The 15,801-nt window shown below is 38.2% G+C and overlaps 1 protein-coding gene and 2 long non-coding RNA genes across 5 annotated transcripts; 2 read left to right on the forward strand and 1 right to left on the reverse strand.

The window, feature by feature from the left end:
• The first annotated feature begins 1,512 nt into the window (after positions 1–1,512).
• LOC123517915 (mpv17-like protein 2) lies at positions 1,513–6,126 on the forward strand. 2 transcript variants are annotated; one of them, XM_045278377.1, is made up of 4 exons: positions 1,513–1,659; positions 2,974–3,100; positions 3,285–3,408; positions 5,594–6,126. In XM_045278377.1, the coding sequence occupies exons 1-4, from the start codon at positions 1,642–1,644 to the stop codon at positions 5,934–5,936; spliced, it is 612 nt and encodes a 203-aa protein (XP_045134312.1). In that variant the 5' UTR covers positions 1,513–1,641; the 3' UTR covers positions 5,937–6,126. The 2 variants fall into 2 exon arrangements, with proteins under 2 accessions (XP_045134312.1, XP_045134313.1); XM_045278378.1 differs by having other exon boundaries at positions 1,591–1,659; positions 2,978–3,100.
• Positions 6,127–6,889: 763 nt separating this feature from the next.
• LOC123517918 lies at positions 6,890–11,327 on the forward strand. The gene is made up of 5 exons (XR_006678618.1): positions 6,890–6,997; positions 7,246–7,497; positions 9,442–9,607; positions 9,964–10,091; positions 10,816–11,327. It is a non-coding gene; the product is annotated as an uncharacterized LOC123517918 (long non-coding RNA).
• Positions 11,328–11,979: 652 nt separating this feature from the next.
• Positions 11,980–14,475, reverse strand: LOC123517917. 2 transcript variants are annotated; one of them, XR_006678616.1, is made up of 3 exons: positions 14,365–14,475; positions 12,944–13,279; positions 11,980–12,597 (listed from the first exon to the last, which is right to left on the reverse strand). It is a non-coding gene; the product is annotated as an uncharacterized LOC123517917 (long non-coding RNA). The 2 variants fall into 2 exon arrangements; XR_006678617.1 differs by having other exon boundaries at positions 14,268–14,399.
• Between the last annotated feature and the right edge of the window lie 1,326 nt (positions 14,476–15,801).

Raw genomic sequence — 15,801 nt, forward strand, 5'->3', positions numbered from 1 at the left:
TATATATATATATATATATATATATATATATATATATATATATATATATATATATATATATATATATATATATATATATATATATATATATATATATATATATATATATATATATATACGTATTTTTTTTTTTTTTCTTTGAAAGAAGCACATTTAACATTCATCAGTGACTTACTAATGCCATGTCAATTCAGTGTCAGTGAATTCCATGACGCATCAGTGACTTTTTTTCGCACACTTCCGTACACACACACACACACACACACACACACACACACACACACACACACACACACACACACACACACACACACAGTATGTAGTGGTTAGCACGCTCGACTCACAATCGAGAGGGCCGGGTTCGAGTCCCGGAGCGGCGAGGCAAATGGGCAAGCCTCTTAATATGTGGCCTCTGTTCACCTAGCAGTAAATAGGTACGGGATGTAACTCGAAGGGTTGTGGCCTCGCTTTCCCGGTGTGTGGAGTGTGTTGTGGTCTCAGTCCTACCCGAAGATCGGTCTATGAGCTTTGAGCTCGCTCCGTAATGGGGAAGACTGGCTGGGTGACCAGCAGGCGACCGAGGTGAATTACACACACACACACACACACACACACACACACACTCTCTCTCTCTCTCTCTCTCTCTCTCTCTCCCCAAGACCGCGCGGCGAAAAAGTCTACGGAAAATAAGTTTCGTGTTTCATTAACTCTACGGCAAAGAATTCCGAGTTTTCATTATTGTTTTCATGATTCTAGTGGTAACATGATTATAGTGTTTGTATTACTTATCAGGGTGTTTTGGATTTAAAAGGATATATCAGTGTTTTACTCTCTCTCTCTCTCTCTCTCTCTCTCTCTCTCTCTCTAGTTTACAGTTTTAGTTTGAAAGGTAGTTTACAAGATGTTTCAAGGGTTTCAAAAGTTATCTAAGTGTTTGCAAAGATATTTGGGTTTTCAATGCAAATCTTGGTATTTTCAAGTTTACCCGCTTCTCCCTCTTCCTCCCTCAAATCCTCCTTTTGTTTTCTCCTATCCTTCCTCTCCTTCCTCCTCTCCCCTCTTTTTCCCACACCCTTTCTTCCTCCTCTTTGTTAACTATATCATTAGGGACGGGGGCAGGACAGAGTTTCCTACCATTTGTGTGCTCTTATAGTCTTTTTTTACGTGTTATCGGATTGTTAAGTGTCAGGTCAATGCATGATAGTTTCTTTCTACTGTCTCGCTCTTCCTCATCATACAATAATGAGTCTTGTTTGCAGTTGGAAGAAAAATGCGTGCGTATATTTTGATATTTTTGTGACTATTCGTGGTTTATTAGACTCCCTATAGATTGCGTCACTGCGTTGCGTAAGGTGTCTTTGAGCCGGGTAGAGGATAACTAATCTCAGTATAATTTTTAGTATTTATTCTATAAATGATATGACTAAAAAAGAGTTAAAGTAAATTAAAAAGATACAAATATTTTTTTTTTTTTTTATAAAAGAAAGATGAATGTTTCCATTGATGCAATGTTTATAAAAATGGTTACTAAATCATTGCTGTAAACACGTCGAGATGGTTCTTAGTGTTTGTTTACTTCAAGGACGCGATGCCGCTTTATTAGGTAATTCCTTTAGCAGTGGGAACCATGCGTGAGGCTACATGCAGAAGGGAGGAAAGGTAAGACTCTACTTGTAAAGGTAAATGGGATATGGTTATGGTTATTGGGAGACAACAGTGTGAAGGGAACTTGGCGAGAAATATTCGTCACAAGGGAGGGTTATTTTAAGGCCCTGCACTGGACCATAGCGGGGCAGCAGCTAGAGCCGATGATATGGAGATACCTTAGCCACGTCTCCAGAGGTCGATACTTACATGTTAGATGAAATTAAGGTTGTAGAATATCGTGCCATGTATCTATGGATTACTCTACTGGCCATGGAACAGTACCAGTAAATCTTTGTACAGTACATGCACTATATGCATCACAAAACCTATCATCCCAAACATGGAACATCAATTCAACATCCTAGTTTTCTTTAAAAAAGATAGATAATTGATTTTTAGAGTGCATTATGCTTCAAACTCTGCTTACTTGTAAGTTATTCCATCCATCTTAACTCCTCTTTTCAGGCCCACCGGATCCTCTGTCTCTGTGTCTGTATCTGTCTGCTACTGATACACGCTTTAGACCAAATAATTCTACCTATGATCGACTCTCTAGGTGTGGGATTCACACACTTATCACTAATTACACACATTAGATGGAGGGACAAGAGTAGCAAGAATCAACAGGCACCTTCATGCCTTCTGCCACAGGAGTTGACATGTCTTCCTTTCACTGTCATTTTCCACTTATGTTTTCTTCTTTACCTCAACTTTAATCTGCTTCTACATCTCTCATCATCATTCCTATCATTATTTATAATCTCATTATCATGTCTGTTTGACTCCCTAGCAAACTTGCAGTAAGTTTCTCATTACTGTTAGCCATAATGTGCTGCAGTTTTTCATTCACAGTACTATATTATCAGCTTGTTGTATCAATGATTGTTACAGATAAAGGTGGCAATAAATAAATTGCAGAAAAAAAAAGACTGTGACCAGATAGTCAGACTCCAAGAATAATCAAGGAAGGAAAAGATCACATGAAAGCCAATATATTAAGTAGTGGAAAGTAGTATGGTTTCTTAATGAGAAGATTACACCATATTTAAATTATCATCTTGTATGCTTTTACAAATAGATAATACTTTTAATTACATTAAATATGTAAGTAGTGTAGAATTAATTTTATATCATACTCTTGCCAGTCTTGAAATATCAGCTAAAACTGCTAGGAATCTATGGACATGGTGTATATATATATATATATATATATATATATATATATATATATATATATATATATATATATATATATAGGTATATAATACTGGACTAAAAAGAGAATGGCTGATTCCAGACACTGAATAATTTTACCAATTCTTTCAGCTAGTAATGCTGCGAGGTGCTGACTTGTTCAAGAGATTTGTTCAGTCACCAGCTCGAAGGGTCATCAAGTATGCATTTGAGAAACATCTTTTTGCAACAAATGTTACAATTTCACTTACATTATCAGGTAAATTGGCAAGTTTTGTTATAACTACTTGTCAAGAGAGTTTGATATTTGATTTAAAAGACATGTAATTATAAAGATGTACCTATTTCACAGTGAACAATTGATTCTTAATCATAAGGCATTTCATTGTAAATAGTCCTGGTGCAACCTTCACATGTCATCTTGTTGCCTCTCTTCCTGCTAGGGGTGGGAGATGTCCTGCAGCAGCATCATAACATCATCCAGCAGCAGCAGCACTCTTGGGACAGGGCTCGGACACGCCACATGACTTGCACTGGTGTGACAGTGGGTGCTCTCTGTCATCACTGGTTAGTGTGTGTTTATGTGTACTTTGACTGGCCCAGAGATAGCAGCAGGATTTCATTGCCTTTCTTAGTTAGAATAGATTCTTTAGATTAATGAAAATATATACAGTCCTGAGCAATATGTTGTTAATCTTGAAATTACTAACAGTATTTCTTTGAGTATTGATATCGGTAGAGTTCTAAAACCCAAATATTTAAGTAAAAAGATTGGGGGTCGACTTACATATAAGAATGAAATATCTTAGATTGAAAAGCCAGGAATCCGAGTATGATAGGAAAGGCCAATAGCAGTTTTTTGGTTCCAAAATGAAATGTTGTATGATTCTAGTATGATTCTGTGACCAGACGAGAGAAATCTTTTCCACAAATGAAGAAGTATGTCCCTAACAAATAAAGCTTATGAATTTGTAAAAGACTACTTTACTTACTTTATATTGTGGTTTTAACAATCTTTGTTGATATATTGAGCACTTGCTGGTCACCATATACATGTGGTACATAATCAAAACACCAATTGATCAAAACATAATAAAAATCCATCAGAGATTTTCACATTCAGCTTTTATAGCACCACATCACTTGTTGATATCTGTGTACTTCTACTCTGTTGCTATAGAAAAGAGAAAGGGGAAGAGACAGAGGTTAGAGAGAGAGAGAGAGAGAGAGAGAGAGAGAGAGAGAGACTAGGTCAGTCATTTTAAAATATATGGTTGTTATAACTGTTGGCACTTAATATATATATATATATATATATATATATATATATATATATATATATATATATATATATATATATATATATATATATATATATATATATATATATATATATATATATATATATATATATATATATATATATATATATATATATATATATATATATATATATATATATATATTTATATTTCTACAACTATCTACTCGACATAACCTTCCAGACAACTATCCTCTCTTCTTCAATAACACTCAACTTCCCTCTCCTCTACATTAAACACACTCGGTCTATCCTTCACTAAAAATCTAAACTGGAAATTTCACATCTCTACTCTTGCTAAATCAGCTTCCAAGAAGTTAGGTGTCCTGTGGCGTCTTCGTCCATTTTCTCTCCCTCCCAGCTGCTTGCTCTGTACAGGGCCTTATCCGCCCGTGTATGGAGTATGGCTCTCATGTCTGGGGGATCCACACACAGCTTTACTAAACAAGGTGGAATCTAAAGCTTTTCGTCTTATCAACTCTTCTCCTCTAACTGACTGTCTTGATTCTTTAAGTCACCGCCGCAATGTTGCATCTTTATCTGTCTTCTACCGCTGTTTTCATGCTGTCTGCTCTTCTGAACTTGCTAACTGCATGCCTTCCCCCTCCTGCGGCCTCGCTGCACAAGACTCTCTACTTCTTCTCATCCCTATTCTGTCCATCTTCCTAATGCAAGAGTTAACCAGTATCTTCACTCCTTCATTCCCTACACTGGTAAACTCTGGAACTCTCTACCTGTGTCTGTATTTCCACCTGCCTATGACTTAAACTCTTTCAAAAGAGGAGTGTCAAGACACCTCTTACGTTAACTGGACCCTCCTTTTAGATTTTTTTGTTTTTTCTTTCTCCTACTTTCCTCTTAACAGGGCCTGGCAACCAGCGGGATTTTTTTTTTTTCCAACACTTTGTTTTCCCTTGGCCAGTGCCCTTGTAATGTAAAAAAAAAAAAAAAAAAAAAAAAATATATATATATATATATATATATATATATATATATATATATATATATATATATATATATATATATATATATATATGATTTTGCCTAAAACTGTTCAAATAATATATATAATAATATGTATAATTTTTGCCGAAAACTGTTCAAATAATATATATAATTTTTGCCTATAACTATTCAAATCTTTTCTGCCCCAAATAATGAAATCTGTGATACATTTATCTGATTTCATATATTTGGTGTGGTGTGATACATTTATATTTATGAGGTTATGCAAATTTCATATTTGGTGAAGCTGTGGTTGGTAGAGTATTTTGCACTCATCACAAACTGTGAAAGCTTTTACACTTTGTTGTGAAGATGAGTCATAGATTATTTGACATCATTACAAGTTCAAGGTTAAGGAGACAGAGACATACTACATTGCACTAAGACATTGCACAAAACATATATGCCTCTCTAACACTCCATCAGGTATGTGCTGCTGGACCGTCGCCTGCCAGGACGCTCACTGGCGGTAGTGTTAAAAAAGCTTCTGGTGGACCAGCTGTTGTTCTCTCCTGTGTGCCTCACTGTGTTCTTCTTGTCCCTGGGATTGTTCCAGGGTGGTGACTGGAGCACCTTTGTCTCTGATGTGCGGCACAAGAGCTGGCGGCTCTACGCAGCGGAATGGCTTGTGTGGCCTCCAGCACAGTTGGTGAACTTCTATCTGTTGCCTACCAAATTCAGGGTCCTTTACGATAACTCCATCTCTCTTATGTTTGATATTTACACCTCCCATGTCTGTTATGATAAAAAGATTGTGGAGGATAACTGATGTGAGTGTATGTGTGTGTGTTTGAATATCCATACTTTTGTGAGTTGTCTTGTGTACATATATGGACATTCCTTATGAAAAGAAGAGATACATATATTTCACATTGTCTGTGAATAGATGTATTTAAATGTTGTGAATCATGTACAAATTGTAAAGAATTTTATTAGTATATATATATTATTCAAATTTATGATTTTACTTACTTAATCCTTGGGTTTTGTGGTGCACTCATCATGCAATATTGTGTTTCATAATACAGTACTCACTTTAATACTTTACTAGTTGGTAAACTCAGTGGTAAGACTGTAGGTTGCCAAAGTGATACAGAATCTGTTTTCTGTCTAATTAGTGTCTCTCTCTCTCTCTCTCTCTCTCTCTCTCTCTCTCTCTCTCTCTCTCTCTCTCTCATCTACATATTTAACTATTTAAATACATACATCCTGCTGTTGCTGCTGTTGTTTATTTTCCTGTCTATTTGTCTTTTCATCACTATTTGCTCATCTTCCTTGTCCAGCTTCTCATCATATCTATCTATCTTTTATATCTGCCTTATCCTATCTATCAGTCTCTTAACTTTTACCACCTTTCTAATCCTCTTCCTTCTAATACTTCACCTTTCTAATCCTCCTCATTGTTATTTTAATCTTTACTATATCTAATATCTATCTATACATTTATCTGTTTATGTATGTAACCCACATAGTTATATATATATATATATATATATATATATATATATATATATATATATATATATATATATATATATATATATATATATATATATATATATATATATATATATATATATATATATATATATATATATATATATATATATATATATATATATATATATATATATATATATATATATATATATATATATATACTTCTCTTCCTTTTAGTAATCCTCATTTCTTTCACCAAAGCAAAACAATTCTTGAGTTTGAATCACGGTTCACAGCGGTTCAGTTCTGGTTGCAGGATGTGGAAGATTACTGCCCACAATCTGCCTTCACACGACAAGCCTTTCCTCTGCTTTTCCGTTGCCCTGCAAGGTAGTGGTGGTTTGGTGTATATGTGTGTGTGGATAGTTCAAATTAAGTGTGTGTGTGTGTGTGTGTGTGTGGTTGATAATAAAGAAGGTTTGGTGTGTTTCGTGATGGCATTGGTGATAGACATCTTTGAAAGTGATGAGTGTCCTTCAGGTCTAGTACATTCACCCCGGTAGCTGGTTTCCCGGTTTCCTGGAACTCCCACCCTCGTCCCGTTGTTCTCTTCATACTAACTCCATCATAATTATCAGAATGATGTTCTTCGCGTGAACCAGCGCCCTGTGTCGAGTCGACCAATGTCCTACCTCGCTTCCCCGTGCGTCAGCCAATCAATGGGCAGAGGTTTATCACGCCACACTCCCGACTGTTCATCCCTCACCCGTCTTCCCAGGGCGTGAATCAAGCAAAGACCAACAGTGCCAAGCAGAGACAACTGCTTGGAAGGATGAAGGCAAGTTATTTTTCCGACGTGCTAGAACAGAGCGTACACAGACTCCAGTGAAGTAAGTGGAATTGAGGTTTACAAGGAGTAATGTGTTTTGTGCACCTGCGTAGTGTGTTAGCGACGTGTATCAATAGCACGTAGTTGTGTTGGGATGGGCCAGATTAAGTATACAGTCTACTTAGTTGTATGCTTTTGGATTTATATATGCACGGAGAAAGCAGTGATGGGCTAGAATATGGTTGTTTGGTCTTTTATGAATGATAAAGCATGACAAAGTAGAGTATCGTATGTTATTACTATCATCCAGTGCATTAGCGTGTGTAGATGTGGCACTAAAAAATCACTGAGGGAAGGAAACCAGGATTAGTGCTGTAGCCTATTTTTTTTTTTTTTTTTTTTTATGTTGAGGCTGGAGAAGAATGACGTAATTATATGGCCATTGCTTCGAGAGAGTAACTAACTACTTACCAACTTAACTGGCTAACCTTCATCTCTGTCTCCTTTCCTTTTCTTTTTTATTAACGTGAAGTGTATCATGTGACGAATGCTAATTGATAGTTAGGTTAGTGCCACTACTGACTGCTCGTCCCTCCATTGACAGTCCTGACCAACAAGTGATAGGTTGATAATTAATGATGGGTTGGGTTATTAGTGGCAGCTGAGCAACAAGTTGTGTTCGCCAAGTTTCGAGGCAGTGATTCGTTTCAGGATGGCATATCCAATTATTAATAAGCATCTTGTATTTTAGTGACTTGTATAACTGGTTGTAGTGGAATATTTTCTAGGATATTTCATGACGAGTGATAGTTTGCTAAGGATTCATTGTCAGTGAGAATAACACTCGTATGAAAAAGACATCAGCTCAGAAATTAGTCTTTGTGGTAGAACACAGCATTTCAACACTCGAGTGACAGTTCCGGCTCTAATAATGAATGCACGATCCAGAGATATACAAGTCTTCCATCCGGTTGGCTTATTTTGGTCTCGGCCGCGCAAATGGTCATATACATCAAGTGAGCCCCAATCAACGTTCGCTGTGGCTCGTGTGCTTGAATTTGAATTTTCTTTCATTCCCCCCTCACGGACCCTTTTTGTGGATGCGTGAGCTTACCATTCTGCCCTGTTACTTCCTATTATGGGGCCTAGAAAATTAATTAGTAAGGCCCAAATCTCAGTTATTTGTGTCTTTGTGAGGGAGAACAAGTCAAATCAAGAAATTGCCGCAGACCGGGTAGTAACCGCTACGATCCACGCTAGCTACACAGCACACAGATTCTTTGATGGTGTGGGATTGTTTTTCTTACTATGGTCTTGGAAAATTAGTGTTTTTTGCCTAAGAATGTTCGTATGAACCAAAATATCTACTTTGAGCTAATTCTGGATGAGTTAGATGAGTGTATGGAAAAGTGCAATGTAAATATCGTTTTGTCTTTCTTTTTGTATTATGGCAGCAAGGCACATCACAACTATTGGGCATTATAAAGAGAAAGTAAATATTGGTCTCAAGATGGCGAGGTCAGATTATGGCTTGGCGCACGGTTGCTTGGACGCGTGTAATACGGGCAGAGGTCAGGGTCTGACTGGCTAGTGGCTAGTAGCTGGGCAGTGGGGCACCCTGTATATTCCTTGGCTGGGCCCCTGCATCACACCGACTCGGGGCCCATATGTATGTACTATACGTACTATACACTCACTCTACTTCACATCTATAGTCTGTCTACTCTAAAAGTGACTCCGGAGTTCAAAATATATTGTAGCTTATTGATATGATTGAATTTATTTGAATTGAATTCTTTATTATCATTTGACACCAAAGCATTATAAAGATGAGCAAAAGTAGAAGATTCAAGAAAAATATAAGCTGTAACATTTCTTTCCATAATCTCTCTCTCTCTCTCTCTCTCTCTCTCTCTCTCTCTCTCTCTCTCTCTCTCTCTCTCTCTCTCTCTCTCTCTCTCTCTCTCTCTCTCTCTCTCTCTCTCTCTCTCTCTCTCTCTCTCAGGGACATCCAGTTTCAGTCATGGAATTTGTGGTAGAGCATGGGAGCAAGGATCGAGAATGGCTAGGCAAGCTGGGTGGTGTCCGCAGCCAGCCTGATAGTATCCACACCACTCCACTCTCCCTTGTTAATTTCCACCAAGGGAGGCAGTGCACCACATCTTACACAGGTTAGGTCGTGTGTGTGTGTGTGTGTGTGTGTGTGTGTGTGTGTGTGTGTGTGTGTGTGTGTGAAACAGTTCATGAAATTTTGTAATCAAGAAAAGATGAAATGATTGAATTGTAAGATGTACAGATTCTCAGTTTTTCTCTGAACTTGTGCCTGTCAAAGATGAATGTGATCAATCTATGTGAGGCATCGCTGTCTGAGGAGGAAGGAGAGATGAGTGGCTGACTTGTATTTATTTGTTAGGCATTGGTGAATGCAGTTTGTGTGTGTTTGTATGCATAAGGAGAGATGAATAGCTGAGTTGCTCATGTTCCTGGGTGTTGGTGAATGCAGTGAGGGTTTGCGTTCCCCTGACAGGATGTGCTGCACTGGTGGCATGGCGTCGATGTAAGCACTTCTTTGTATCCCTGCCCAAAACTTTATTGAACACATGAAGATGCTCAGAGTTTCAAGAAGGGAGTGGCACACACTTTGCTGTACTGCAAGTAAGACAAAGAAACTGTCAAGTAGTAGTTATTGTGACATTGTTGCAAATATTGTGGCTTTGCTTGCCTTTTCATTTTTTTAATACTATCTTCTTGTACCACAAAATGTGTGTTGACGCTTATGCATCAGATCACGTCAGTACATGTTAGCGTATATTTAACTACAAGGAGCAACGGTTTATGAAATTTGTAATATTTAAAAATGATATAAGAGATCTTGCATTATAAGATTTGTTTTCAGGTCTTTGTTTATTAGCATGATCTAGTTGTGTCAGTCTTAACAGTCCAGATTGTACAGACATGAAGCATTGTCCATTGCACTTCCTGCTGATGGAAGTTCAGTCAATACTGCAAGGTGTATGTGTGTGTGTGTGTGTGTGTGTGTGTGTGTGTGTGTGTGTGTGTGTGTGTGTGTGTGTGTGTGTGTGTGTGTGTGTGTGTGTGTGTGTGTGTGCCAGTCATTTCTTCATGTCAATGTCTTTCATTAAGGGAAAAAAGGTTTATATACATTTTTGAGTGAGAATATTTAGTCTGACTATAAGTAGTAAGTTTCTCAACTTTCTAGAGCTTTGCTGTTACTGTTTTGTGTAAGATTTCAGGGACCGTATTCTACAAACCATCATAGCTAATGACGTGATCATAGTTTATGTTATTAATTAATGATATATATTTGTAATGATGACTAAGTAATTTCCTTTTTTGATGCAGTAATTTACCATTATAGGTAACTGCCAAGAGGAGTACGATCAGTTTTCCCAAAACTCAAACAAACCTTGCCCTGTGTGGCCTGCATGTGTCGGGCTGTTGGGTGTAATCTTGTGTTTGTCATGTTTCTTTTGTTTGGATACACAGTCTAACTGTTCCTAAAGAAGTAATATGATGTTAATATAATTTAAATTGAAAATCATGTCAAGGTGGTATTTCTTTCTATACATATGTAAAGTTGACCAACAGTGGAGTGATGGTCAGGCATTCAGTGAGACATGAGGCTAACTGTGTAGAATGCGGCCCCAGAATGATGGTCTGTTTCTAAGTGTTGGAAGGAACAGCATGCTCTTTAAGAATAATGCCAATGTAAAAATTACTCTTACAGACTTGATAGTTCCTTCTAGACTCGTACAATGAAAATGCTCTCAAAATACCACTCTTGTGTTCTTTATGTGAAAATTTATATGCTCACAAACTACCACTCTTGTGTTCTTTATGTGAAAATTTATATGCTCTCAAAATACCACTTTATGTGAAAATTTATATGCTCTCAAAATACCACTTGTGTTCTTTGTCTTGTGTTCTTTCTTTATGTGAAAATTTATAAGTTGAAAATTTTGGTAGAGTTTTGAGACCTTGTTAACAGAAATGTGTTGATTGAATAAAAGGGAAGTAAGGAGACTCTTCATTGTATTTTTAATCCAAATATACGTCTGCACTTTCTCCGGAGACTCTTCGGAGTATTTATGACTTAGTACAGTTTTTGGGCTCTTTTGCAGGGTTTTTTGGGCCGTTTTTTTCGGCTTTTTTGTCGTTTTTATGGATTTGGTGCCATTTTCTGCTAATTTTTGTAGCTATTTGCTCTTTTTATTTAATTTTTTTAGGCATTTTGTATATAGTTTTTTTGGCCTCTGCAGGGATTTTTTGCCTCTTACTGATTTTGCAGCTATTTTTTTTTTTTTGGCATTTAGGCGAGTTTGGGGCTAATTAAGTTTTTTTTGTGAAAGGATGATTGTTTTTGTTTGGAAAGCTGGGCTAATAGGGCTAAGTCAGATTTCGTACGAGGTTAGGTTAGGCTAGGTTTGATAGTAGTTAGGTTAATCAAATTAAGTAAAAAATCAAATTAAGTAAAAAAAAAAAATTAAGTTAAAGAAAAAAAAAAGGCAATTAACAAAAGCAATAAATTTTCTTAATCATGATTTATTATTAGTAGAAACATATTACATGGGTACATACATCACAGAATATGGAATAATATACGTGTGGGTACATTCACATTAGATGGCAAGAAAAATTACACGAGTGATTGGAAACATGTATTGGTTAGGTTAGGTGCAGAGGCAGTCTGACCTCCTTCCCTGAGTGGTAACAGCCGCGTTTTGTCAGGGTAGGGTCAATTCCTCTGGGGAATGTGCAGCGGAGCAGTGTCTGTCCTCCCTCCCTGGATGGCACCACGTTACCAGCTGTACGTGGCAGGGGTCATTTCCTCCTTGGAAGGTACAGCGTGGCAGTGTCATCGCTTCCCTGGATGGCATCGCGTGTTGTCACGCTAGAGCTGGTGCGAGGCCGAGGCAGGATCCAGTTTCTCCTTGGAAGGTGCAACGAGGCACAGTTGTGTCCTCCCTCCCTGGATGGCAACACGTTGTCAGCACAGATAGTGCGAGGCAGGATCCAATTCCTCCGTGGAAGGTGCAACAAGACAGTTAACGTCTTCCAATGCAAGAAGAACCAGTTTGCTGCCGCACGTTGGGGATTGTTAGGATACGCTGGTTTGGTTCTCCCTTAGTAGTGGCAGGACCTGCAACAGACATGATTTTAGCTTTCCATTTTAATCGTGAACAATCTTGTCCTCAAATGTAGGCTAGGTGTGGTGTGGTGTGGTGTGAGCGCCCTGTTGAATGTTTAGTGCATTCCATCCACCCATCACTACAGAGCATAAATTTGTAATACGCACCACTACCGAACATTAATTTGTTGTAATATTTATCTCCAAACTTCCCTTCAAAATTTGACCGGTATTCCTCATGCTATTCCGTTTACAAACTTTAGTTTTACTTTTATTACCCTTGTTATATTACCTTCAACACCCAAGACCAAGCAATTCCTGATAATTTACGCCTCCAATGAAACGGCCCACCACCTACCTGTGCCGGACCGCACGCCTCCGCGGTCAGCGGACTCTTCTGAAGTGGACGGCCTGGAGATAGACTGCTATCACATGGTCACATGAGCAACAGCAGCAACAGGATGACGGGGCTTCTCAGACGCTTGGGCGGGTACAAGTCGGACTCGAGCGGCACTATGGCGGAGTTTGCTCGGGTGACAGACGTGGCTCTACCAAGTTGGTGGTGCGCTGATATAACGCCGGAGCCAGACTTGTGGCGGGACGTGCCCCATCTCTGATCGACACCCGAGACTCGTTTGCTGCCATGCTTAGGGGGGTGGCCGGCATGACCCGACCTATTCCCTTGTTGTATACACTGCTGCAACAAGTTATCAGTCAAACCCCCTTCACCTGCTGTGTCATTAATTCATAATGCCAAATCTTAAAGACCTTTTCTATGATATAGGGGCAAATTGCACAGTATAATCATCAGAGTGACTAGCCTCAGTTTAAATGCAACTGTGTATATTAAGGACAAACTAGCGTGTGATGCTGTACCTACATGTGCACAACACACCGAGACGTAATCTATTGTTCCTATACACTTACTACACCGGATAATGACATACATGGATAATTGAACACCTAAAACAGTTACTATAACCAGCAATTTTGAAATTTACACAACAAATCTTACTCACATTCAGAAACACTACTTAAACGCACCCCAAATGTGGGGTGGGGTGCCGTGCCGTTTCAGCACTTAACACTTAATTGATGCTTTACATTTAATGGTACACTGGTTCACAGCACATACGAAACTGGGTCCGAAACGTTACGGCATCCAACAACTCATTCGCACAACACAATATCCCACAAACCTAACTACCCTCTGAATCTCAATAAGAAACGCTAAAAGGAAAAGAGTGAAAAACCACGGAAAATCCTCCACATACTCATACCAATTTTCGTGACAGCGTTTTGTCTATATCTGCGCCACCTCTCAGTGAGAAGAACCAGAGATTCAGTAAAAGACAATAAAGCCACTAAAAGCACTTTGAACCCTAGCTATCAATGCACACCAAAGCCCTGTCGTGGACACGCCGACACGACGTTGAGTATGTGCTGCGCTCAACAAACATGTTCGAGGCACTTTCGGTTAATAAAACACTAACGCGTTATTTCATTACGGAATGGCAACTTCAAATACGGATTAACCGTTATCAAATAGCAAACCGATGTTAAAAAATACACTATAAACACACCATGTATACTTTCAAATACTCCTGTCCATGAGAAACAGGTAAGGGTACTTCACTACACACACGCACAACATCAACACCACTGTACGGTGTCTAACATACCTTCCCGACCTAAAACAACAACAGCGCCACGAGAAGGATGACACCAGACGAACACACAATGAAACACTCATCGTGACGAGGCAGTGGTCATACTCACTTAAAGTGCACACACGTCTTACCCGCACAACGCCCACAAAAGAAATTGTACCGTTGTGCCTCACTGCTTTCCGCTTCACCACCTTCTTCTTACCCTCCTCCTCCCTCCCTTGTTTGCGATAAAGACACTTATAACTAACTAACCACTCTCGGTGAACATCGTTCTATATAAGCATTGTTAACTTTAGTCTAGGTAGCCCACGTAGGTCTATCCATTTATATGTCTGTCTCTCTATTTATCTATCTATCTATCTACACACACACACATATATATATATATATATATATATATATATATATATATATATATATATATATATATATATATATATATATATATATATATATATACACACACACACACACACATATATATATATATATATATATATATATATATATATATATATATATATATATATATATATATATATATATATATATATATGTATATTATTATTATTATTATTATTATCATCATTTTGAGGACATGGCACGTAGCTACATTACTTCCAGTTGTACATTACTGAGATGTCAAGACACATAATCCTTTAACCAGCCAAACCAACATATCCACATTTTCCTGCACTAATTATGAAGCGTGCAGGCCTACAGGCATGACGCGTAAATAATATTGCCAATGCTCATAATACTGAAATGAGGAAGTGATAGTTTGAACAGCTTGTTTCAGCGAGGCAGGTATGCCATCTGCCACCTACCACCTGCCACCTGTGTCAATGAACACAATTCCTCAAACAAATTCACCACTGAATTTTTGACCAGACAGTTTCACGTCCTCGCTGTAGTCACTTCTCACCTCACGATCACGTCATTAAGGGAACACCTTCAACGTTTAGGAGGCACTGGTGACTGGTGGTAAGCTCTTGTCCACTCGTCCAGTGCACAAGCAGTGATTGACAGTCACAAGGCGGCGTTTGCTGGACTGTAATAAAGGAAGATTACGTCGGCTCAGTGCGCCTACTGACGGGTTTACGGGATAGGTTATGTCGGGTTATCGCGCTAGGTGTGTTAAGTTCTTTATTTTTATCCACAAGCTATCAAAATCGTTCTCATTAAGTAGTTAGTAAATAACAATTCCTCTTACCTGTCAATAAATAAAAGTAAAAGAAAAAAAAAAGATTGCAAACTAGCTTTTTATTTATTTATTTTTTTTCCTAGGGAAGGGGGGAGTGATGTCACCAGGCAGGCACGCACGTGCAAATAGACCCACTTTCTGCTGGTCGCCACAATGGTAGTACACACTGACGTTTTCCTGCCGTACTGTGTTGTACAGAAAAAAAAAAAAAAAATTGCATCCATGAAGTCGAGCTTGGGGTAATAACTGAAATAAAATGGTGTTTCATCTTGTTTCTTCTCATCACTCACTATGTTAGATTGGGTATGTCGAGGGGACATACAATAAATATTAAGTAAAATA

This window comes from Portunus trituberculatus, chromosome 43, assembly GCF_017591435.1.
Source record: "Portunus trituberculatus isolate SZX2019 chromosome 43, ASM1759143v1, whole genome shotgun sequence".
NCBI classification, from domain to species: domain Eukaryota; kingdom Metazoa; phylum Arthropoda; class Malacostraca; order Decapoda; family Portunidae; genus Portunus; species Portunus trituberculatus.

Excerpts from the sequence above, each read along its gene's own strand:
- LOC123517915 (XM_045278377.1), top strand. Across the intron at positions 3,101-3,284 it reads AATTTCACTTACATTATCAG|GGGTGGGAGATGTCCTGCAG; the intron begins GTAAATTGGCAA and ends TCTTCCTGCTAG. Across the intron at positions 3,409-5,593 it reads GGTGCTCTCTGTCATCACTG|GTATGTGCTGCTGGACCGTC; the intron begins GTTAGTGTGTGT and ends ACACTCCATCAG.